We start from the raw sequence: 25,925 nt of genomic DNA on the forward strand, positions 1-25,925 counted from the left end.
AAGGTAAAGAAAGCTCTCAGCGTCTCACGTTCAGATGTTCGCGCGTCTTTGGCAGTCGTCACATCACTGTTTGTACTCTGACTAGAGTAACTCTTAGCCGACTAATGAAACTCCGGAGGATGTCATAAGGGTCTTCGGGCTTTAACAGGTGGCGGGTTGAGGGTGCGAGTCAGGGGGCAGCATGAGCGCGGATTGCGAGGCATATTACGATGCGGAAAACGTGTTTGTCAGCGGCTTCACGTGCCCCAAACCCGACAACGACGCGCGCGCGATCTTCTGCTGCGGATTCAATGATGTCAAATACTGCTGCGACGATCCCAACAGTTTTTTTCCTTATGAGTATGGATATATGTGGTGGCTCAGGTAAGGCGCCGATATTTTGTGTATTATTTGTCACGAATCTCGAATTTAATGTAATTAGAATATTCTACAGTATATGGCAGGCTAATTATTCCCAAAATACTATATGTTTGCTGCTAGCGCAGTTGGTGTTATGACAATGACATATGAACTTTCTGGTCACCATTATAAAAACACATGGCAGAAATAACAGTTTACAAAAAGTTTACATTTTCAGAAGGAGTAATTAATATTTTGTGTCATTCCGAACTTTTAACTAGTTTCACTATCACACATAAGATGATGTTTTTCCATTCAGTAAATGGAAATGGAAGATAAGGTTAATGGTTCAACAAATGTGGAAGGGTAATGCAACTGCACACAACTTAATATAACTAAAGCCAAGTAGTCAGAAATCTAGCATCCTTTCTAGTATGCACTAACCCTGGGCGTAACATACACCTTCACTTAATCTACCTGAGAAATTACTTTCAAAGTAAAGCATACTGCGTCCAGAATTTTCACTCAAAATTTATGCATGTTAAATAATAAACACAACCTCACTTTGTGTCAGTCAGGTTCACACACTGGCAACAAAACTTTCGTCCATCATAACAAAAAAAGAAATTCGGATCTGTAGCAAGCATTTTGAGAGGTGTTTTTACAATTCACAGCCACCAAAATTCAGAATGGCGTCTGACACATTCATTCACTTCACCTTGCAGCACATAGAACTGTATGACAGACTAATTGCGGGGTACAAAGCGACGGAATATAAAGACAGATTGCTAGCAAAGCATCAAACTGAGGTAAACTTTGAATTCCTTTGAGAAAGAGGTGGAACTCTCTTTCCTCTCTACGCAATCTCAGGATTGGATGAACCCGATATTTCCTCATTCTTTTTCCATTTTTAAGAAGACGGGGGAAAAAATCATCCTTGCAGCTTGTATTGTTACGGATAAATCAGATTCAGTGTGCAAAGCTTCTGTGCATGACAAATTTTTAGGATGACAAATACAAAAAAACACAAGGACCTTTAGTCAGAATAAAATGAAATGTAACAATTTATTCTTATGGTGTGTGCACACCAAACACGAAGCAAATATTTGCAATGCGTTATTCGGTCTAGTTCACTTGCGGGATCACTTGCATGACTAAAAACATAAAAACTTTTTTAAAAAACAACACGTTATGCACATTTTCTGCTCGAGGTTTAAATTTTCTGACTTGCGCGGAAGACACGATTGAGGCAGATTTTGCGAATTTGTGTCTATTCGCGTCTTTGCATTGACTTTGTATGTAATGTACTCGCACAAGGCTGTCTCTACTCGACACTATCATGTTCACACCAAACTTGGAGTTTCTTATGACAATCATGTCCTGAGGTTACCTGCACAGTTTCGGCACTGTGCCACCTAGTGGTCAGGAAATCTGAAAAATGCCAAAATGGATCTACTGCAATTCTTTGGCATACTGGCACCAAACTATGTTTGTGTCATCGTCACCCCTAGTAAGCCACACCACATTAATTTAGGAGCAGTGCCACCTATCGGTCAAAAGTGATAAATCATTAAATAAAATTTCTAGTGATTTTATGTATGTTTTTATTTTAGCCTTTTCGGTTAAAATCCACTCAAAATGTCTATAATTGCTCAAAGGTCTTTAAACGCTTGAACCCCGGTAATTGCTGCTTGCAGCTATATTTAAAATCACTTTTGGTGTGCACACATCATTAGTCAGGTAAATGTCTCAGGTCAATTGCATAGTTCAAAGATAATCAATACAAAACATCAAATTATCAAGGATAAATCTAAGAGTAAAAAGTCTAAACCTGATTATACCAAGACAAACATCTTTCAAGTGGAGACGGGTATTAACAATTGGAATTTGCATTGATCAAGGTCTACAATATGTGGAGAGTTCACAGCTTTTGGGGACAGATGGAAACTATCCTTTATGTAGAACATTATATTTTGCTATTTACCATTTTGTGTGAGCTGAATGAAGGGAAGGATAGAGGGGAGGTAAGGGGAAGGAAAATCTCCTCTCAGTGAGATATGAAAACAGATGCCTGCATGTTAATACACTGTGCTTGTATTGTCCATATCTCAGGAGATCAAAGTGTCTGAGGTTCTTCCATTCTTACAGTGCTGATTTTTGTTATACGGGTATTATTTTCTGCAAAACATCTTTTGAGAAAGGAAAGATATTTTGCTTCTCAGGTGAATTAATTTTAAGGACGTTTATTTTACTGAAAAAGACAAGACACTCATAAAGAACAGGGTTTTTAGACAACATGTGCTGTAGATTTGCAACATAATCAAAACTGGACATGAAATCTTTGGAGGGTCACAAGGCATTGCTAAAGAAATTAATACATTCTTTCCAGTACAATGCAATGCAAAACACGACGGATCTTCACAAGACAAATTCTTTAAAAATATTTTTTAAAATGTAGACACATACACAAAAGGAAAAAAAATGGCAGCATTGAATAAAATATACAGGAGATGCTAAGAAATTGTGTAGTATACAGGGACCAAGTTTAATTGTTGATTGATCAGAGGAAGGGTCAGAGGGCAGGACAAGAGCTCTTCATCAAGGTTCATCATTGATTATTTGATGAGGCATTAACCTCAGGAAATAGCTTTAGTCAAGTGGTATGATTAATGAATACTTTCCGCACAGTAACCTAATAATGATCTCACAAGATCTGCAAGATGCTCTTATTGAACATGGGTCTATATATGGTATTAACTCTAGAGCTATGATTAACCGAATAAACAGCAATGAAAATTAATTAATGCAAATTGTTGCATTTATCGATGCTATCATCAAGAACTGCTTGATTTATGTACGTCGTGCATAGGTCCATTCTTATGTAAATTGTTGTATCAATTTTAAGGCTGCAATTTACATCAAGAATGGCAGAAATGTGTGGTTCTTGAAAATTCTGATAAAGTATGATGGTAGGGGCAATAATTAACTCAAAGCAAATCACAACACCTGTTATTATAGACGGCTGAACACCTTCTGTCAGGTGTTAATTAGTTTTACTGGCTTATCATGGAGGAGAGTTTATTTTTTCTACGAGGTTGATAGCTCGTTCATAGCTCTCAAGACTAAATGCGTTATCACTTAGGTTTGTTGAGTGTAAATTAAGTCTCAGATGTTTCCCTCAAAAGTCCTTTAAAGAAATAAAAGTTGACACAAATGGAAATTTCTTTGACATATACAGAGAGAATAAATAAATTTGGATGACAGATAATTTAGAAGATTTCTTCTGAACCCCGAAATCAAATTAAAATGGCAGGAAATTTTAAACTAAAATTAAGCCTGTTTGATGTTTATTCATTTTTTTTTTTTATTGTGAAATTATTTTAATGAGATTTAATCAAATTCCCACCTAAATCCTAATTAATTTAATCTACTGTAACATTTCCAATTCTCCAATTTGCAAATGCATTTTGCAATGCATTGATTTTGGGGTGTAAAAAGGTCTGTTTTTACGAGCCATTGGCCATGTGATTTGTTATCGAAGGCCAAATGTTACTGTTATTTAAGGCCAGTTAAAGGTGCTGTATGTACAGGGGTTGGACAGTGAAACTGAAACACCTGGGTTTAGACCACAATTAGTATGCCGTTTGGCCTCCTTTTGCAGCCAATACAGCATTATTTCATCTTGGGAATGACAAATACAAGTCCTGCACAGTAGCCAGAAGGATTTTGAGCCATTCCTTTCGCAGAACAGTGGCCAGGTCGCTATGTGATGTTGGTGTATGAAAACATTTCCTGACTCGCTCCTCCAAAACACCCCAAAGTGGCTCAAAAATATTCAGATCTGGTGACTGTGCAGGCCATGGGAGATGTTTAACTTTACTTTCATGTTCATCAAATCACTCTTGTCACCAGTCTTGCTGTGTGTATTGGTGCATTATAATCCTAATACACGGCACCACCTTCAGGGTACAATGTTTGAGCTATTGGGTGCACAAAGTCAACCTTCACACTCTGCTCTTATTGGTGGAATGTGCGATCAGTAAAGACTGGCCACCAGGCTGCATAGATATAGCCATGAAACCTCCAACACTATATTGGCCAGTGTTTCAGTTTCATTGTCCAACCCCTGTATATGTATATATATATATATATATATATTTTGACTGCACTAATGCATAAATATACCATAATATGTTTGCAGATATTTAGACAATATGCTAAATTCACAATCTTGTTTCTCTGAAAAACAGCACTACAGCCAATTATTCTAATTTTAAACATGTGTTCCATGTCAGAATGTTTGTTTCTGTTGGTTTGTGTGATTTCGCTAATTGCCAGTTTACACAGTAGTATTTCAACACTCCGGGTTGCCAGGTGGCAGAAAACACAGCGTATTGCAGCCACTGAAAAGCAAACAAACTAGGTCAGAGATCGCAAATTCTACCCAACCTAAAAAGCCTCGGCGTCCATCTAAATTGCTGTATGACCAGAGGCATGTTAGAACATGCATAAATCAACTCATCCACTTACAGTGTAGAGCTCATCGCCTTCCATTGTTAATTGCAATCATTTCTGTTGCGTGTTCTCAATCTGGCAACCCACATGAGAATTGCGAGATGTAAACTTGCAATTCTGTCTCTTTTCTTTTTTGTGAGTTTATATCACAATTCTGACTTTTTTTCTCATAATTCTGACTTTTTTCTCACAATTCTGATAACTTTTCTCAGAATTGAGATATAAACTTGCAACTGTGAGAAATAAAGTCTAATGTAATGTCAAATTGTGAGAACTAATGTAAGAATTGCGAGATGTAAACTTGTAAACTTCTCACAATTGTTTATATGTTGCAATTCTGACTTTTTTCTTACAATTTTGACAATGTCAAACATCAAAATTAATGTCAAATTGTGAGAACTAATGTAAGAATTGCGAGATGTAAACTTGTAAACTTCTCACAATTGTTTATATGTCGCAATTCTGACTTTTTTCTCAATTGAGAAGACTTTTCTCAGAATTGAGATACAAATTCGCAATTAAAAAATTGCAATTTTCTTAAATACAAATAAAGTCTGAACTGTACAATATAAACTCAGAATTATGAAAAACTAAGTCAGAATTACGAGATGTAAACTTGCAATTTTGTCTCTTTTCTCACAATTGTCAGTTTATATGTCGCAATTCTGACTTTTTTCCTCACAGTTCTGATGACTTTTCTTAGAATTGAGATATGAACTCACAGCTGTGAAAAATAAAGTCAGAATTGCGAGTTTACATCAGAATCAAAATTGCGAGTTTACATTTTTTCTCACATTTCTGTGACAAACCCGCAATTCAGACTTTTTTTCCACGCAATTGTGACTTTATATTTTGCAAATCGGGCTTTCTTCTCGCAATTCCAACTTCTTTTCTCAGAATTGTGAGATATAAACACAATTGCGAGTTAGAAAATCCAAATTTGAGGGGGAAAAGACTTTTTTCTTACAGTTGCAAGTTTATATCTCACAATTCTGACTTTATAACTTGCAATTGTGTGTTATAAACTCACAGTTTATATTTTGCAATTCTGACGACTTTTCTCAGAATTGAGATATAAACTAGCAATTGCAAAATAAAAAAATGGAAAAAAAGAACTGCACAATATAAACTCACAATTGCGATGTAAACTTGCAATCCTGTCTCTTTTCTCACAGTTTATATGTCGCAATTGTAAAAAAAAAATATATATATAATATAAAATATAATTGCACAATATAAAAAGTCAGAATTGCGAGTTTTTCTCGCAATTGTGAGTTACGTCATGCAATTCTGATGTTTTTTCTCAGAATTCTGTGATATAAATCCATAAATCTGACTTTTTTTCCGCGTAATTCTGACTTTTCAGACAATTGTGAGATATAAAATCACAGAAAATCCAAATTTGTGGGAGGAAAAAGACTTTTTTTTTCTTGCAGTTGCAAGTTTATCTCACAATTCTGACTTTATAACTTGCAACTGCGTGTTGTAAACTGCGTGTTTATATCTTGCAATTCTGACTTCTTTTCAACGTACTTTTTCTCTCGCAATTCTGGCTTCTTTTCTTAGAATTGTGAGATAAAAACTTACAATTGCGAGTTCAAATCTGACAATAGTCTTACAATTGGAAGTTTATATCTCACAATTCTGACTTTATAACTTTCAATTGCGTGCTATAAACTCAGTTTATATCTTGCAGTTCCAAATTTATTTCTCAGAATGCGTGTTTACTGTATATTGCACACACCTGACTTTATAACACAGTTGCCACTTTGTCATGCAATTCTGACTTTTTTAGTGGAAACAGGCTTCCATTTCAATCGCTAGCTGTCAATATTACATACTGCATTTTTAGAACTGCCTAGTGCCTGCTGTAATGTGCTTCCTATGACTGCCACTGATCTTCAGGTGATTAGGTCAAGCCGTCTTCATCACTTTCACAGGGAACTCAATGATGATAATGTTTTCTTTACATGCCACCATGACATGACATTTAACAGCGTGACATTTCAGAGAAGTCTGTGGGCACTCTGTAAAGGTGATTCACAAAAAGTACTTGCTCATTCTGCCCTGTTGGAGTTTTATAGAGTTTTAAGAGTGTGATGACAACCTTAAGCTCTGTTCCAAAGGCTCCAAATGGAATTTTTTGCAGCGATGACCTAGAAGAGCCATTTTTCGGAACCTTTCACTGACCAGTTAGACTTTTTTTCTTAGTGTGAAGAACATTTTAATAATCTGAAGATTAATCTTGTTCCACAATAAAGAACCTTTTGCGCAATGGAAAGGTTTCAAGGATGTTAAAGGTTCTTCATTGCAATAACCTTGTAGCAGCAAGTTTTGCTGGTGCAGAAATTACACGCTACACCTTTAATGAGCAAAGCACAGTTGTTGTTTTTTTTGTTTTTTTTGTTTTTTTTTGTCTCTTTACTGGTTAGGTTGTGACCCGCTGTGACTCTTTAAGTGCAGTTTCTCCGCTGGTGATGCTTTTACGCACCAGTTAATGTGAAACATCCATTAACATTAACTGATTTATGTAAGAACTCATTTGCTGTTTTCAAAGCTGATTTTAATTTGTTCTCAGGCACGCAGAAGTGTGACGGCACACTTTAATAATCTAAAACAAAGAACAAAGTCGTTTGCGCTTTCATGATCTTGTGGGGGAGGAGAAGAATGTTTGAAGGGAATTGTTGGAAAGTGGAAAAACATCTAAGCAAATAACTGAAAGTGATAGTTATAATGGGTTTTGTGAAATCAGAAATATGCAAAAATGTGTTTTCTTTTTTGTGTGTGGAAAATGATTTACTGGATATCTTTTCTGTTCTATATATATATAATGTAAACATCCTTAAAATAAGTTACATTTGCTTGAAATTAAGCCTTTATATTAGTATATGTCAAAATATCTTGTCAAATGGTTTCTTTGGGGATTTGATATCAACATGTTTAATGTGTTTCTTTTTCTGTCTCTGTTCTTCAGTTTGGGAGCTCTAGTTGGTTTGTCTATAGCTGCTGTGGTGCTGTTAGCCTTCGTCATCACTATTTGTGTGCTTTGCTACCTGTTCATCGCCACTAAACCTCGAGGGCTGGACAACGGACTGCCTTTACGAGCACCAGGTATGAAAACGCCTTTAAGAAGAGAACCATTTCTAGGTATGAGAACATATTGAGAGGAAAGTCCTTGAGATCCTGAAAAAGCTTAGAATGTCACACAACAGCCTATTTGATAAGTGTTTGGTTTAACTGCTTAATGTAGCATATTGACATTTACATTCAGTCTTTTAGTAGCAGTATTAATCTCAGTAAAATTATTCTTTATGCATCAACTGCTTCTGCTTCTTGTTAACTTGTTAGTATTGTCAGACTATTGCTGTGTGTTCAGTGAAGAAATGGAAACCTACAGATGATTGTGAATGAATCAGTTATATTCAGGTGCATAAAATATTCAGCAAAGTCATGGAACACAGCCAGACACATCCATCATGCAATTAACAGAAATCAAGTGATAAACAGAAATAAATGGGTGAATATGTAAGAGATAATCCTGCTTTTTGTGTATCTACTCTGCAAATAAATAGATAAATAGATATAAAACGTTTGAGAAATTATTCTATTATGTCATAATGCAAAATTATTTTCCCCAAGAATTCCATGACTGAGCAATTAGAATCAGCTGTACTAAAGATCTGGATAAGTTAAGCCTGTTTTTAGTATTCATGAAAACTAATTTTAGCCAGATTTAGACTCTTTTACCCTAGTTGTGTGAACTACAATACATTTTCATCATCAGGGTTATTACCACCCTGAGCGCTAGCAGTAGCTGGGTAACAAAATAGCTGCCAAAAATGGAAAGCATGGTTTGTGTCACTTTCTTATTCATGTTGTTGGTGACCCTTTGGTTGCACTTCAAAACACATAAAATGCTCTTACATGCTTCTGTCATGGATGCATTGCAAGAGAAATCGAGTTTGTAGAATGCAGATTCTACAGAGACAAAGAGTGATGATTGTGCATCAAATTATGTGTCATCGGTAGTGGTTCATTTATGCAAAATTAAGACAGATTCTTTTCAGTCTTTATCGCAAAGATCACTATTTTCAAACCGAAAGCATTTAAAATAATGTTTGAAAAAGTCTTATGCTTAAAACATGAGCAAATATCACTGGGGTATTAAAAAAATATCTTTCCCTTTAAAAGAAGTTGAATTTTCTATGGAAGCCCATTTCAGCCACTGAATAAAACATTGTTTTAAGTTATTGCGACTTATTATCTCACAATTCTGACCTTTTTTTCACAGAATTGAATGATCTAAACTTGCAATTCTGACCTTTGAGACTGATATTTTCTCAGAATTGTAATATAAACTCACAATTCTGAGAAACAAAGTCACAATTTCGAGATACAAACTTGCGATTCTGACTTTTTTTGTCAAAAAATGAGTTAGTAATTTGCAATTCAGACTTTTTTTCTCGCAATTGCATTTATATATATATATATATATATATATATATACAAGACTGAAATGTTCTCCGAATTGTGATATAAACTTGGAAAAGTCACAATTTCGAGATGTAAACTTACAATTCTGATAAAATAAGTCACAGTTTTGAGATACAAACTTGCAATTCTGAGAAACAAAGTCACAATTTCCAGATATAAACTCGCATTCTGACCTTTTCTCAAAAAATTTGAGTTAGTAAATTCAGACTTTTTTCTCAGAATTGTTGGATATAGGACTGATATGTTTTCAGAATTGAGTTTTTTCTCATAATTCTTACTTAATAACTAACAACTGCATTTTATAAAGTGAGTATTGTGATATAAACTCAAAATTATGGGGGGAAAAGGCACAATTTCGAGATACAAACTTGCAATTCTAAGAAAAAAAGTCAACTTCAAAGTCAACTTTTATGAAGTGAGAATTGAGATATAAACACAATGCTGGGGAAAAAATAGCACACTTTCGTGAAGTTGATGAATTGTGAGATATAAGACTGAAATGTTCTCATAATTGGGAGTTTATATCTCATAATTCTACCTTAATAACTAATAATTGTGCGATGTAAAGTCAGAATTGTGATATAAACTCACAATTCTGAGAAAAAAGTTACAATTTCAAGCTACGAACTCACAATTCTGAGAAAAATTCACAATTTTGAGATTCTGAGAAAAGTCAAAGTTAAGTCAAGTCAAGTTGAGCTTTATTGTCATTCCGCTACATATTTGGACATACAGTGGAATGAAATGTCCTGTCTCACAGGACCACAGTGCGACATAAATAAACATAAATATAAACATACAACAATAGACGTAAGAGCAGTTTTTAAACTACTTTTCATAATACTGTACAATGTTGTGCAAGATATTGTGCAAAAGAGGTATTTAGGGTTAAGAAACAAGCAGTGCAATATGATGCGTAGTGCATTCACAAGTAAACATTTGTGTTATCTTATTGAGTCCTTGTAACATGGAAAGTGTCTGGTGCATATAGAGAGAAGAGTATGTTTCTACAGGTGGTTTGTCCAGCCCATTCACCTGTGTGTAGCACACTCAGAATTGCACAGTGTTTTTGAGGTTTTCAACAGTTTTCATGTTGTGCGTGTGGAGTGGTGGGGGGAGAGAGGATCCTGGTTTCATGAGCTAGGGTTGTGAATAGGGGTGAAGTGATTGGAATCGAGGGCTCTCACAGCTTGGGCGAAAAAGCTGTAGAGTAGTCTTGCAGAGCGGGCTCTGATGCTCCGGAACCGTCTTCCTGATAGCAAGAGCTGGAAGAGACTGTGAAAGGGATGGGTGGAGTCTTTCACAATACCGGTAGCTTTACTGGAGCATTGTGCAAGGAAAATATCCAGAATGGAGGGGAGAAGAGCACCGATGATCTATGCAAATGTGTTCACTGTCCGCTAGAGGGTCTTGCGGTCAGCAGCACTGCAGTTCCCATACCAGACAGTGATGCAGCTGGTCAGCACACTCTCAGAGGTTCCCCTGTAGAATGTGGTGAGGATGGGTGGAGGGACACTTGCCCTTTTCAGCCGACAGAGAAAGTGTAGGCGCTGTTGTGCCTTCTTGTAGAGTGACATGGTGTTGGTGGTCCAGGTGAGATCCTCTGTGATGTGCACCCCCAGGAATTTGGTGCTGCTGACTCTCTCCACAGTCGAGCTGTCGATGGTCAGTGGGGGGTGGTCAACGGAGTTCCTCCTGAAATCCATCACAACCTCCTTTGTCTTACATTGAGGGACAGGTTGTTAGTGGCACACCATTCAGCCAGCTGAGCCACTTCCTCTCTGTAGTGCATTTCATCGTTGTTGCTGATGAGACCTACCACTGTGGTTGGAGCTGAACTTGGCAGTGCAGTCGTTCAGCGTGAAGAGCAGCGGGCTGAGCACACAGCCTTGTGGGGCACCTGTTCTCAGTGTGGTAGTGCTCGAGGTGTTGTGGCCGACACGGATTGACTGAGGTCTTCCAGTTAAAAAGTCCAGGATCCAATTACAGAGGGAGGTGTTAAGGCCCAGCAGGTTTAGCTTATTAATGAGCTGTTGTGGGATTATTGTGTTGAATGCTGAGCTGAAGTCGATGAACAGCATTCTAAAATAGGAGTCTTTATTTTCTAGGTAGGTAAGAGCCAGGTGGAGGGTGGAGGAAATTGCATCGTCCGTAAAGCAGTTTGGACGGTATTAAACTGGAGTGTGTTGGGGAGGCTGGATTTGATATTGTGCATGACTAACCTCTCAAAGCACTTCATCATGATTGGAGTCAGTGCTATGGGGCAATAGTCATTTAGACAGGACACAGGTGATTTCTTTGGATTATGATTGTTGTGGATTTGAGACACGTGGGGTATCATGTTGAAGATATCTGTTAGGATATCCGTCTGCTTTGCAGCACAGTCTCTCAGTACATGGCGTGGGTTAATCCTAGATAGGGTCCTCCTTACGTCGGCTGGAGACAGACAGAGCACCTGGTCGTTGGGGGGTGTGGGCAGTTTTTGTGCAGTTGTGTCATTCTGCATTTCAAACCATGAATAAAAGTTGTTGAGTGCATCTGGAAGGGATCATGTCGTCATCACAGACCTGTGGCAGGGGCTTGTAGTCAGTGATGGATTGAATGGCTTGCAACAGGCTCTATGTGTCTCTATGTGAAGTGATTATTGGTTTTTTGAGCATATGACCGTTTTGCATTCTTGATGCCACAGGACAGATTGGCTCTTGCTGTTTTGAGGGCTGCTTTATGTTAGAAAAAGTCATGAAGTCTTAAATTTACCTTCATAAAACCTGCAGAAACCCTGCAAAGATGTAGCTTTGATGTGGTTCATTGAGTCTAGAAATTCCCCAGACTTTCTTATCAAACAGGCTCGTGTCCACATCAGTAAAGATGCAGAAAGAGCAAGATGAAAGTCCTAAGTTCTCTTGTCTTGAATCTGGAGGACAGTATGTTTTCATATAAGCAAAATGTTCTTGCTTAATGCTTTTACAATGTTTTGAGCAGCATAACAAGGATAATAAAGCTTATCTGGCGGCATGACAGTTCGATAGCTTGTTTTGTATGAAAAAAGGCTGCATACATCAGAAACCTATCAGCTCAGAATAAGTTTAAAGTAAAGCTATTGATATTATTCAAGGCTTGACAGCTCAGATAGGATGTGTTGCAACTTGGTTCAATGTTGGAGACTGTTTATGAAAGATATAGCAACAATAACCTGACAAATGGCAAATAGGTATTAGTAATTGTGGTTTTATAGATCTTTCAACAGCCTTTTGTTCATCAGTGAGATAGATTTCTCTATCTCTCTACAGTGAATAAATATGTGCCAGATTGAACTTTAAATACTCATGCAGTGATTTGAAATCTTGACAAATCAAGTAGTTTCTAGAAGGTATATGTGGTTCATATATAAACATATATTGGTATACAAATATCAAGAAGGTATATGTGGTTCGTGTGGTCCATAGCTTCATGTGGAGCACAGCACAAGGGTTAAGTACATTTCCCTTGGCTTGCTTTGTAATACAAAAATGCATTATGCATCCTAATGCGTATGTCTTTCTGTTGATTTTAGGTTAAATGTGACCCATCTTGTCCTCACACTAAAATAAAGCACTCAGAATCCAATGCACATATAATGCAGGTCTATGTAAACAATATGCACTATAAAGCTTTATTGGCAAAAGGGATGAGATTTGAGAGAGAAAATTAAAAAAAACAAGAGGTTTAATGTTAATGACATTTAGATGACATTAAGCTCTTTGTGTTGAGTGGTAATGTTAGATCTTAAGTTGAATAAATGAAATCAATTTCTTTATATAGCACATTTTAAAACAGCAGAGCTGTACATAAATAGGATTGCGACAATAAAATGCACTGAAGTGTCAAAATTACTCCTGTTAACTTACATGCTTGAGAAACACATTCTGCATTTTTTTCCCCTCAACATCATCATTACTATAATGATAAACATAATTATGTCTCAAAATAGTACATACATCATATTGACTTTACTTTTAATATGTGTTACTTGAAATGGATTATCGTAATCTGCTTTAATGAAGAAAAAGTAATGCAAGTTGGCAATGCAAGTTTATTTATATAGCACATGTGTTATAGAGTGGTAAATGTAAAATGCTTTACATGTAAAATAATCATAAAATAATCACAACAGATGCATACTAAATAAACAGGTACATAAAAAATTGTCTGGAAAATGTGCTTAATTGGCGTGAAAATGCATGTAAATGATGCATTGAATAGTATATACACCACTAATGCCAACCAGTGCAACTTCAGTGTTTGTTGCAAAACAAATCAAGAGATTCATAACCTGCAGTTGACAAACTGTGACAAAGTAGGGAAAAAAGCAACATTTTTGGATTACAAACAGTCATTTTCACAGCATGCTTCAAATGCACTTCTTCTACTTTTGAGCATGTTTTGTGAAGAAATCATCCATGTGACTGACAATTTGACAATAAAGGAGGCACATCTCTGCTGACCCAAATAGAGAAGTAAGATGAATAGCCTGCTGAACATAATGTATTTTCTTTCTTCTTTTTTTTTTTTTTGTGTCAGACAAGATATGTCTCAAATATTGGGAAGAGTTGATCCACCAAATTAAGCTGACATTTAAGTTCACATTTATGATTATGTCAAGCTGTAAATATTGATTATATTGTCATAATAAGAGAGATGTGGCAAAACAAAAAATACTTTTCCCTTGTGCTGAATCACAAAAGGATCAATAAGTTTGACCTGTTTATCTGTGTAAGTGAGGGTGTTTACATTGATTGCTAAGGCGAAAGTCAGTGATAAGACGTGCTTGCTTGTTTTTCAGACTGTTTTTGCCAGATCACAAAGTAATTTAAGGTTACCTTTCCTATAGAACAGGTCTATATCTTGTTCTTTTATTAAACAAACTAAATGGTCTTATGTTACTTACAGGTGCATCTCAAAAAATTAGAATATCGTGAAAAAGTTCATTATTTAAAAAAACTTAAACTTTCATATATTCTAGATTCATTCCATGGAAAGTAAAACATCTCAAAAGTTTTTTTTTTGTTTTAATTTTGATGATTAGAGCTTACAGCTCATGGAAGTCAAAAATCCAGTATCTCAAAATATTAGAATATTAGAACATTTGAGTTTCATTAAATGTCCATCCTTGCAGTATAAATTCCAGGTATCTCTTGTTCTTTGAAACCACACTAATGGGGAAGACTGCTGACATGGCAATGGTCCAGAAGACAATCACTGAAACCCTCCACAAAGAGAGTAAGTCACAGAAGGTCATTACTGAAAGAGGTGGCTGTTTACAGAGTGCTGTTTCAAAGCATATTAAATGCAAAGTCGAATGGAAGGAAGAAACTGAGTAGGAAAAGATACACAAGCAACAGGGATGACCGCAAGCGTGAGAATACTGTCAAGCAAAGCCAATTAAAACTCTTGGGAGAGCTTCACAAAGAGTGGACTGAAGCCGGAGTCAGCGCATCAAGAGTCACCACGCTCAGACATCTTCAGGAAAAGGGCTACCAAGCCACTTCTGAAACAGAAATCTTACCTGGGCTAAGGAGAAAAAGAACTGGACTGTTGCTCAGTGGTCCAAATCCTCTTTTCAGACAAAACTAAATTTTGCATTTCATGTTGAAATTATGATCCCAGAGTCTGGAGGAAGACTGGAGAGGCACAGAATCCAAGCTGCTTAAAGTCCAGTGTGAAGTTTCTGAAGTCAGTGATGATTTGGGGTGCCGTGACGTCTGCTGGTGTTGGTCCATTGTGTTTTATCAAGTCCAAAGTCAATGCAGCCGTCTACCAGGAGATTTTGGAGCGCTTCCATCTGCTGACAAGCTTTATGGAGATGCTGATTTCCTTTTCCAGCAGGACTTTAGCACCTGCCCACAGTGCAAAAAACACTTCCAAGTGGATTGCTGACCATGATATTACTGTGCTTTATTGGCCAGCCAACATGCCTGAACCCCAAAGAGAATCTACGGGATATTTTCAGGTGAAAAATGAGAAACAGTCGATCCAACAATATACAGACGAGCTGAAGGCTCAATAGTCCCTCAGCTATGCCACAGGCTGATGGCTTACTTTACTGATGCTGTAATTTGTGCTAGGAACAAGAATTTGCTGTAATTAGTGCTGCCGACCAAGAATTGAGTGCATAAATGAACATACTTAAAAAAAAAATTGAACTTTTCTGTTTTGCTAATCCGTTTTTTGATTGATCTTAAGAAATATTCTAATATTTTGAGATACTGGATTTTTGACTTTCATGAGCTGTAAGCTCTAACCATCAAAATTAAAACAAAAAAAAAAATTCAAAATGTTTTACTTTCCATGGAATTAATCTAGAATATATGAAAGTGGATTAATAAATCAAAATTGGATCCATCACTTAATTCAGATCACGATAATCACTAATGTCTGTGAATATTAAAATGCAAAAAGACAGTTTAGATATGAATCCTACATGTTCCGCTTGGCTCTGTATGTATGAATGACGGAGACGTGGTTTTGTTTACTACACAAATACTGAAGCACACGTGAGCCTCGCGGTGATTTTTGGCTTCTGCGTCTTTATTTATTTATTTTAATTTTGCGTCTTATTATATGATGACATGAACACATGAACTTCATCTCCTGAGCTGCTGTGAGAGTCATTTCATGTGAATTTTACCGTTCCATTTGAGAAAACTAGCATCATATCATACTGTTTACACAGAGAAACTTCACAGCAACCTGCCAAAATAAAAGTACGATTCAGCGTGTACAGTATAATGTACGTCTTTATATATTTCTATTTCTGGCCAATTTGAATAAAACAATTAAATTATAAAAATAAATATTACAGCCAGATTAACCACTTAATTGTTTTATTATTATGAAAACTTTTTTAACAGAGTAATCACACAAATTTTCTTCCTTGTATTAATTTAAAAAATAACCCTCTTTTTGTTTTCCAAAAAATAAAAGGGTTTAATTTTCATTTGATTGAAAATAAATAAATAAATGCTTTGAAATGCCTTCACTTCATTATCAGAAAAATTAAAACACAAAAATTCTAGGGGAAAAAAAAGAAAGAAAAAGATGAGAGTTCTGACTTTTTTTTTTTTTTTTTTTTTCTTTTTTTTTAACTGAAATAAATATTTTTGTTATTATACAGAGAGTAAAGTACCGAAAGAAGTACAGTTGGGTACCGGCACCCCTGCCCTATCCAACCCCCTCCCCCCACCCCAAAGCTGTGAACCTAGGGGAAACACTGGACTTTATTTTAACTTTGACCAATAAGAAACCAAAAAGACTTAGAAATCCTAAATGTAAACGGTAATTCAACCCAAACTTTGTAAAATATTATAGAGACTTTTTAAAGACTTTATTTTGACTTTGACTAAAAAGAAACCACACAGAACATTAAAAATCCAAAACCTTCACCTCAACCCATTACAAATGAACTTTTAAAACACCCACCGCATAACAATCCCTCACTCTGCTGGAGGATGAGAGAACGAGGCCGGTCTGCAGTCCCAATGCCTCCATTTATCATTGTCATTTTCACACCGTTCTGTCTGTGACACAAATAATTGATGTCATTTTGTCTGCAGTGTCTCTTCTTCCTGTGGCCTTTAGCATCTTGTGTTTTCTACTTCTCAAACTCTGCAAAACGACCCTATCCATTTTCGATATTTTACAGAGACCCCATCCAATACTTTTTTGTTTTCAGCACAAAGCGGATTCACAGGAGATCTAAAAATCAGTGTGTAAAGCTATTGCAGAGGTTGTTTTTCTTTTCTTTTTTCTTTTCAGCTCTGCGATCCTCTTTTCTTTTTTGCCTTTAAGTGGATAATGCAATTCTTGTGTTTTATTATATGAAATATCAAGGTTAATGTTTCCAATTAGAGAATGATCTTTCACCTCACCTACACACCACATTTAATTCAAGTTTATTTTGAGAAATGACATTCATTTCATCAGTACTTATTCTTTTTATACACTCCTTTGTTGGGTGATATGCTTTCAAAAAGTACTAAATTGCACCATTTAGGTACTAAAATGTACCATTTAGATATATGTACCTTTAATTATGTACCTTTTAAGGTACCAATATGCGTTAAATAAAAAAGTTTACCCTTTAAAAAGGTTCCAACCAAGAGAGCTGTACCTTTTTTCTAAGAGTGATATGAAGACAAAATCACCACTTATGGTAAGTTTCTGATCCATTATGGGTTTCAGTTCTTCGATATTTGTTAGAATACTTGTATTTTGAATAATATTTATCTCTAGTCTAGTGTTGCTGCAGTTTCAGAAGGAGGTGGCAGAAAGAAAGAAATTTCAGAAAGAAATTCCATGAACAACGTATAAATAAACATGTAAGTTTGAACAAGTTTGAACAAACATTCTATTAATGTTTCTGGAAGAATGTTACATGAACATTAGAGAGAACATTAATGAAATGTTCCATTTTATTATTTAAATTATTTAAATGTTTCCTGAATGTTCTAAAGCAAGTAGTACTAATGTTTACAAAACATTTCAGAACCAAAAGTTTAGTTATGTTTGTTCTGCTTTTGTTTGTTGTTCTAATGTTTTACTTTTAATCTGTTTTAAGGGACTATCTTGGTAAATTTAGGAAATGAATAATGTTAATAAAGCCATTCTTTTTATAAGGGCCCAAGCAACGGTGGTGCAAGGAGCCTATTGGAATTGCTCAGATCACATTTTTGAGGACCTAAACATGCTCGAAAACTCATGAAACTTGGCACACAGGCTGAAGGTGGTGAAATTCTACATTTGATGTGGGTTTCAGAAATGGCCGTGGCAAAATGGCTCGATAGCGCCACCTATAAAATTTCAACAAGGTGCCCCTCAAGCTATGTTTCGCACACATGTACGAAATTCTGTAGACACATGTAACACACCAATACCTACAAAAATGTCCCACGGTACGAAGTCTGAAACCCAACAGGAAATGTGTTATTTTGAATTTTCTTGGCAAGTTTTGTGCCTTTTTTTGTCATTTTCAGGTGTTGTATTTAAACAAACTCCTCCTAGAGATTTAAATAGATCACCACCAAATTTGGTCAGTGTAACCTAAAGCCCTTTGTGACGTTAAATTGCGAAGATCTTGAGTTTTCGTTGAAAGGCGTGTCCATGACAGCCTTGATGTTTTGCGTGTCCGTGGCGGCCGGACAAAGTTCAGTGTTTCGCCATGGAAATAGAAGGTGTTGTAGCTCCGCCATACACTATGGACTTTAAGCAGCAACCACAGATGGAACAGCAACGGCATTCCGATGTCATATTGCGCGTTCGTGACTTCAACTACTTCTTGACATACTACTGTAGCTGTCTACTACAGGAGAACAGCTGGTTTGCCGTAGTCTTTACAACGTGACAGATTAGGTATATAAATGTTATGTTTTATTATTTATACAACTGTAATTCCATCAGTATACAATTCTACCATTAGTCTTTAATTTAATCTGTGTTGATATGTTTTAAACTTAAGCTAATTTTAACGATTTTTTTTTCATTTGTACAAACATATGTTTGCTGTTGGCAACAGCACCTCAGGTAGCACTGAGTCTAGAAATGATGTGAAATGAATAATGTAAGTATTGCCTAAACATCGTCCTCATAATCCATAATTTGTACTTAAATAAACGAATTCCGCATTGCACCGTCTTGTTTACGGTTGCTTAATGATTTTTACGTTCTTGGCTATGGCGGTGTAATAGCTTACTGTCCAATCTGCCCCAAACTTCACACATTCGATAAGACTCCTGGCTTGAACACATGTAAAGGTCAATATTCTGTTAGAATCATAGCGCCACCTGCTGGCAACAGGAAATCACTTGTTTTGCACTAACTTAAACATGCAATGTCCAATCTGCACCAAACTTTACATGTTTGGTAAGAGTCCTGACCTGAAGACATCTAAAGTCCAATATTCAGTTATAATCATAGCGCCACCTGTTGGCAACAGGATACGTTATGCTTTGCACCAACTCAAACACACCATGTTTAATATGCACCAAACTTCATATGTTTGATCAAAGTGCGGGCCTAAAGGCCAATATCCATTTATAGTCATAGCGCGGAGGTTAGGCACGTATAAATGACTTTGACATATTCCTTCTATATTTACCACTTTAAATGCATATTGCCCACCGTTTGCTGTTTTCCTAAACCACCGATGGTGGTGAGCCTGGGTACAAGGGCCCTTTCAACGCTGCTTGCAGCTTTAATTCCCTCGTTTTTTTCTTTTGTGCAGTCTTTTAAAGCAAACCAGCCTTTAATTAGTTTACACTATGCATTCATAGCAATTTTAGGGTCTTTCTACAGCTAAACCTCAAGGTTTCAAGGCATTAAAGTATGCTTTGTACAAGATTCCCCATTCAACTAAAAAAAATTAAATGTTACAGTTACAGTGAACATCAAAGATGGTTCCCCCAAGTCATTTATAAGAGACTGCACTGCAGAGCGATCAATTGTGCTCGAACAGGAGTCCTTACGTAACCACACAGAGGAGCAGAATACCTAACAGACTGTTTCTGCTCAGAGAGATTAACTCCATTTGCATTTCTTCTGTTTAGCAGGTGCTTTTACGCAAAGCGACTTTTAAATTAGAATAATACAAGCAGAAGGGATTCACCCAAAGAAGAAAACAGTACAAGCAGTTGTCACGTGACATTATTTAGCATATTTAATTTTCGTTTGTAATCCAAATTCAAAGTCTTGGCAGTTAGATTTGAATGAATAGTATACTGTTCTTTATATATAGTGTATATATATATTACAGTATAGTTTTATTGGTGTTTTTGATCAGTTTTTATTTTTGTATTTTTCCATTTTTATTTTAATTTTGCTTACAGTTTTAGTCATTTTGTGTGTGTGTGTGGGGGGGGGGGTGTTTAATGTTTTTTAAAGAAGTCTTTTCTGCTCACCATGGCTGCCTTTATGTAATTAAAAATACAGAAAAAAACTAGTAATATTGTGAAATATTATTTCAGTTTTAAAATAGTGTCTTTCTATTTCAATATACTTTAAAATATAATTTATTCCTGGGATGCAAAGCTGAATTTTCAGCATCATTACTCTTCAGTGTCACATGATCCTTCAGAAATCATTCTAATATGCTGATTTATTATCAATATTGGAAACAGTTGTGCTGCGTAGTATTTTTTTTTTTTTTTTTTTTTTTTTTGTGTTTTATTTTTTTTTTGGGAACCTGTGATACTTTTTTAGGATTCTTTGATGAATAATATGTTAAAGGAGAAGTCCACTTTCAGAGCAACAGTTAACAGATAATGTACTCACCCCCTTGTCATCCAAGATGTTCATGTCTTTCTTTCTTCAGTTGTAAAGAGATTATGTTTTTTGAGGAAAACATTTCAGCATTTTTCTCCATATAATGGACTGATATGGTGCCCCGATTTTGAACTTCCAAAATGCAGTTTAATTGCGGCTTCAAACGATCCCAAATGCGGTTGTAAATGATCCCAGCCGAGGAAGAAGGGTCTTATCTAGCAATCGGTTATTTTCATAGAAATAATACAGTTTATATACTTTTTAATCTCAAATGCTCGTCTTGCCTTTCTCTCTCTGAACTCTGTGTATTCTGACTCAAGACAGTTAGGGTATGTCGAAAAACTCTGATCGTATTTATTTCCCTCAACTTCAGAATTGCCCTGTATCGATGTTTTACCTTTTTTGTTAAGGGTGTTTGATCTTCTTTGCATGTTCACTTTGCAAAGACTGGGTCAGTACTTCTGCAGCGATGTAGGATGATTCTGAAATGATTTTTGAAGTTGAGGGAGAAAATGAGAAAGGAAAAAGAGTTTTTCTTTAGTCAGAATACACAGAGTACAGGGAAAGCAAGCCAAGACGAGCGTTTGACATTAAAAAGTGTATGAATTGTAGTATTTTCATGAAAATAACCGATCGTTTCGCTAGATAAGGCCCTTTTTCCTCAGGTGGGATCATTTGAAGCCGCATTTAAACTGCAAAGTTCAAACTCGGGGCACCATATCAGTCCATTATATGGAGAAAAATGCTGACACATTTCCCTCAAAAAACACAATTTCTTTACGACTGAAGAAAGAAAGACATGAACATCTTGGATGACAAGGGGGTGAGTACATTATCTGTAAATTGTTGTTCTGGAAGTGGACTTCTCCTTTAAAAAGAACAGCATTTATTAAAAATGGAAATCTTAACATCTCAATAGTAGTTTTAAAGACCGTAGATTAGCTTTTCTCTTGCATGAAAAAACAACATCTCAGTTGTCCTTTCTCAACACTTAACAGACATGGATTTTAATTAGATTAATGTGCTGATCCACAAGAGCTTGAATAGTGGCTTGAGGAGTCTCTTTGTCTTGAAGTGAAGATTTCATGTTGAATCATTGTTGTGTAGTCCGGGCTGCCATTGATCAAACATGCTGAGAAAGCTAATTAGTTCTTTATCTCACTCCAAACTCATTGAATAGCATGAATGACTCATTTTATTTAGTAATATTCTTGTTCATCTGTGCAAACATTGTTTGGATGTTATTAATGATATACCTTTTACAAATATGTTTGTCTTGGCATGCATGACAATATTTGAGCATATGAATATTGATGTGCAACTTATGACTTCCCCATGAGAGCTGTGTGAAATCATCCTTAAAGCTTTTGAAAATTCATCATAATGCTCAGATACATATTTAACACAGCATTCAAACTGGGAAAATGTCACACTGAGAGTGTTATAAAAAGTAGCTATAGCTTATAAACCTTCTCAATGTGAGATTGTTGCATGCAGCATTAAAGGCTTTTAAGACACAATGCATCAGTGTGTGGTGTTTTAGCTTTTTAAGCCGTGATGTAATAAAGGCTTGTTCATTTTTAAATCCTACTTTGAGTGCTTTGGACTACTGTGTTTGTATTGAGCAGTGTAGTTTGTTAACGAAAACTGTTAAACATCATAAAATTAAAATGATTGAATTTAAAAAGTTAAAATTATTAAAAAAGAAAAAAGAAAATGTTGCCTTGTCAACAAACTTAAAAGTAAGCTGAAGTGCTAAAATGACTAAAACTGAATTTAAAAACCTAAAACTAAGAAAAATGACACAGAGAATTTAATTATTAAAACTTAACCTAAAATTTAATTGAAAACTACAAATAAAATATAATTGTAATGGTACTTTTTAAATTGACTAAACCACATGACTTAATTATTAAAACTTGAATTAGAACATAATAGTCTATAAAAATCTAAAACAAAAATTAGAAATTGTGTCTTGGCAACTAACTAAAATAAAATAAGGTGTAGTGCTAAAATTACTAAAACTAAAATAAAAAGCTAAATAGAAATCTTAAAGAACAAAAAATGACAAACCTTATTTAAAATTAAAATGCAATCTAAAAGCTAATTCTAAATATTTAATACTATAATACTACTCAAAAGGACACAAACACAAAATGTAATTATGAAAACTTAAACAAAATATTTAAATGAAAACTAAAAATAAAAGCTAATTAAAAATATGAATAAATATTATATTATAATAGCAAAAAAACTGAAACAAAATGAGAAATTTTGCCTTGGCAAATAACCAAAATTTTAAATAAATTGAATTAAAGCTAAATATAAATATAAAAACTCTAAATTACAAAACCACATAATGTAATTGTTAAAACCTAAAATTTAAATAAAAACTAAAAATGAAAGCTGATTAAAAATATGAATAAATACTAAATTATAATAGAATATAAAAAACTGAAACAAAATGAAAAATGTTGTCTTTGGCAACTAACTGAAATTTAAAAATAAATAAATAAATAAAAAAGAATAAAATTACCAAAACTAAAATAAAAACAAATTAAAGCTAAATATAAATATAAAAACTAATATAAATGACAAAAGCACATAATGTAATTAAAACCTAAAATGTTAATAAATACTATAATAGGATATAAGAAACTGAAACTGTACCTTGGCAAATAAATTAAATAAAATAAGGTAGTACTGAAATTACTAAAAATAAAATAAATAGCTAAATAAAAATATTAGAGAATAAATCACACAAACCTTATTTAAAATTAAAATGCAATCTAAAAGCTAATTCTAAATATTTAATACTATAATACTGCTCAAAAGGACAAAAACACAAATGTAATGTAATTATGAAAACTTAAAATATTTAAATCAAAACTAAAAATAAAAGCTAATTAAAAATATGAATAAATACTATATTATAATAGAAAAAAATGAAACAAAATTAGAAAATTTGCCTTGGCAAATAACTGAAATGTAATAAATAAAAAAATAAATAAATGCCAAAACTAAAATAAAAGTGAATTAAAGCTGAATAAATACAAAATTATAATAGAATATAAAAAACTGAAACAAAATGAGAAATTTTGCCTTGGCAACTAACTGAAATTTTAAAATAAATAAATTAATTAATAAATAAATAAATATAAAAACTAATATAAATGACAAAAGCACATAATGTAATTGTTAAAGCCTAAAATTAAATTGAAAAATAAAAGCTATTCTTTATTTTTAAGCTATTATATATAGACTATATACTATAATAGGATATAAAAAACTGAAACAAAAATTAGTAAAAAAAACAAAAATACTGATGAACATGACAAAAGCACATAATGTAGTTATTAAAATCTAAAATGAAAAACTGAAATATAAAAGATTATTCTAGATATTAATAAATAGTGTAATAGTTTATAAGTAATACTAAAATAAAACCAGTATTGAATTGAATAATCCTTATCACCAGGAGGCACTAACAGATACCCAAGTAGCACTTATCGCATGCTGTTTTTATATTGATTATGTCCTTCAGTATTTTCAATGTCCTTGTCGAGTTTTGCACAGGCAGTCAGCAGAAAGCTTTTCAGGAAAATGTCTAACGTTTTCTATCATGTGTTTCTCAGGAACTGGGTCCAATCCTCAGGAGGGTCCGAGTCAGCCGAGCGCCCCCTCGGGACCGCAGGGTTTCCGCAAGCATTTCCAAAGAGGCAAACTAGACTGTGACAACCAGCCGCCCGACCCAGACCGCCTGTTCCAGCGCTGCTTCATGGCTACGGTCACCACCATCAACGTTGAAGGACCTTCATAAAGCTCTGGAGCTGCAAATACGACTTGAATAATGAACATTACCCAGGTGTCTTTTCAGCGGCTTTATCCGACCATCATGTGACCTATGTAACATTGTGACCATGTAACGATGTAACATTTGGAACCACAGAAAGGATGTGGAATTAAAACCTCCACATTTTTGTCGGTTTTGGAACCTGTAGCATCAACAACTCAAATCAATGACGAATTGCCTCAGCGTGACAAATTTAATATATCCTAAAACGCAGACTCTTTGGTTGTATTTTTGATGCAGGAAACATTAAATCGTTTACATTCATCAAAACTTCAGCTCTCTGAGAGTCTGTGGGTTGAACCAAAGACAGAATTGAACTTTGTTATTTCCGAATCCTGAGAATTACAATGTGCCGTTCTGCCGTTCATTTTTCTCTCAAACAAAGTTTACAAACGATTACACCAGCTCATGGTGTTGATGCCTTTAAAAACAGCTTTGAGCGCCGTTTGACTCATTGAGTGATTCACCTACTACAAGAATCAAGTTAAATGGTTTTTAATTTGCTTTTCTGCTTTTGTTTGCTCATTTGGAGCTTTAAAAAAGCACTTTTCAAAAACAAGGCACAATCTCAAGTCCCATTGCTTGTTTTAAAACCAGTAACAGTGCAAATCTCACTTTGTGTACAGAGAGAACTTATAAAATAAGGGGCCGTTCATACAGAATGGTATTTTTCTATTGTTTTTCTAGACAAGTGTGTGTGACCGTTGTGCTTATGTTTTTAAGTTTCACATGCAGTGTTGTTCATCAATCTTGGTTTCAAAACAGTGGGCCAATCAGAAGACCCCGGAGGCGGGGCAAGCTTTGTTTTTGTTTACTAGCTTTTGTTTACAGTAGCAAGTTGGCATGGCAACTGTTTTAATTGACGCCAACATGGTCGAGTGGTGCGTCTCGCATTTTTAGACACATTCTGTGTGAACAGCCTCTAAGGTGCTCCCCAAAATGGTGATTTTTTTTTTTTTTTTTTTTTTTTTTGGGCCTTCCGTGGTCTTAACCTTCATGCAACCTTTATGCAACAGTGTATTGTTTTGATATACAGGTAACCTGTTGAATTCTGTGTCTTAATCATTTTAATAATCAGTGTTTATTGATCAGACATGCATTTAACAGTGCCGTGTTTTGTGCATCTTTGTTGCTGCTGGTTTTCACCCCTGCATCTCATTGCATTAACTTTTACATTAATTTCAGTGTTGAGCATATTTGTCAAGCTGAACAAATTGAAAGTGAATTTAATCTTGTTACCAAAGTTACTTTTTAAAAAGCGAAAATATAGGCTCTTTGCTTTTTCAAATCAGCTTATTGATAACTACAAATGTGACCCTGGACCACAAACCAGTCTTAAGTAGCACAGGTATATTTGTAGCAATAGCCAACGATACATTGTAGGTCAAAATTATTGATTTTTCTTTTATGCCAAAAATCATTAGGATAT

The 25,925-nt window shown here is 35.0% G+C and overlaps 1 protein-coding gene across 1 annotated transcript; it reads left to right on the forward strand.

Annotated features, from left to right (window-relative positions):
* Positions 1-47: 47 nt before the first annotated feature.
* Positions 48-24,521, forward strand: LOC127155056 (protein shisa-like-2A). The gene is made up of 3 exons (XM_051097015.1): positions 48-363; positions 7,829-7,965; positions 24,279-24,521. The coding sequence occupies exons 1-3, from the start codon at positions 182-184 to the stop codon at positions 24,461-24,463; spliced, it is 504 nt and encodes a 167-aa protein (XP_050952972.1). The 5' UTR covers positions 48-181; the 3' UTR covers positions 24,464-24,521.
* Positions 24,522-25,925: the final 1,404 nt, after the last annotated feature.

Source organism: Labeo rohita, chromosome 23 (genome assembly GCF_022985175.1).
Source record: "Labeo rohita strain BAU-BD-2019 chromosome 23, IGBB_LRoh.1.0, whole genome shotgun sequence".
In the NCBI taxonomy this organism is placed as follows: domain Eukaryota; kingdom Metazoa; phylum Chordata; class Actinopteri; order Cypriniformes; family Cyprinidae; genus Labeo; species Labeo rohita.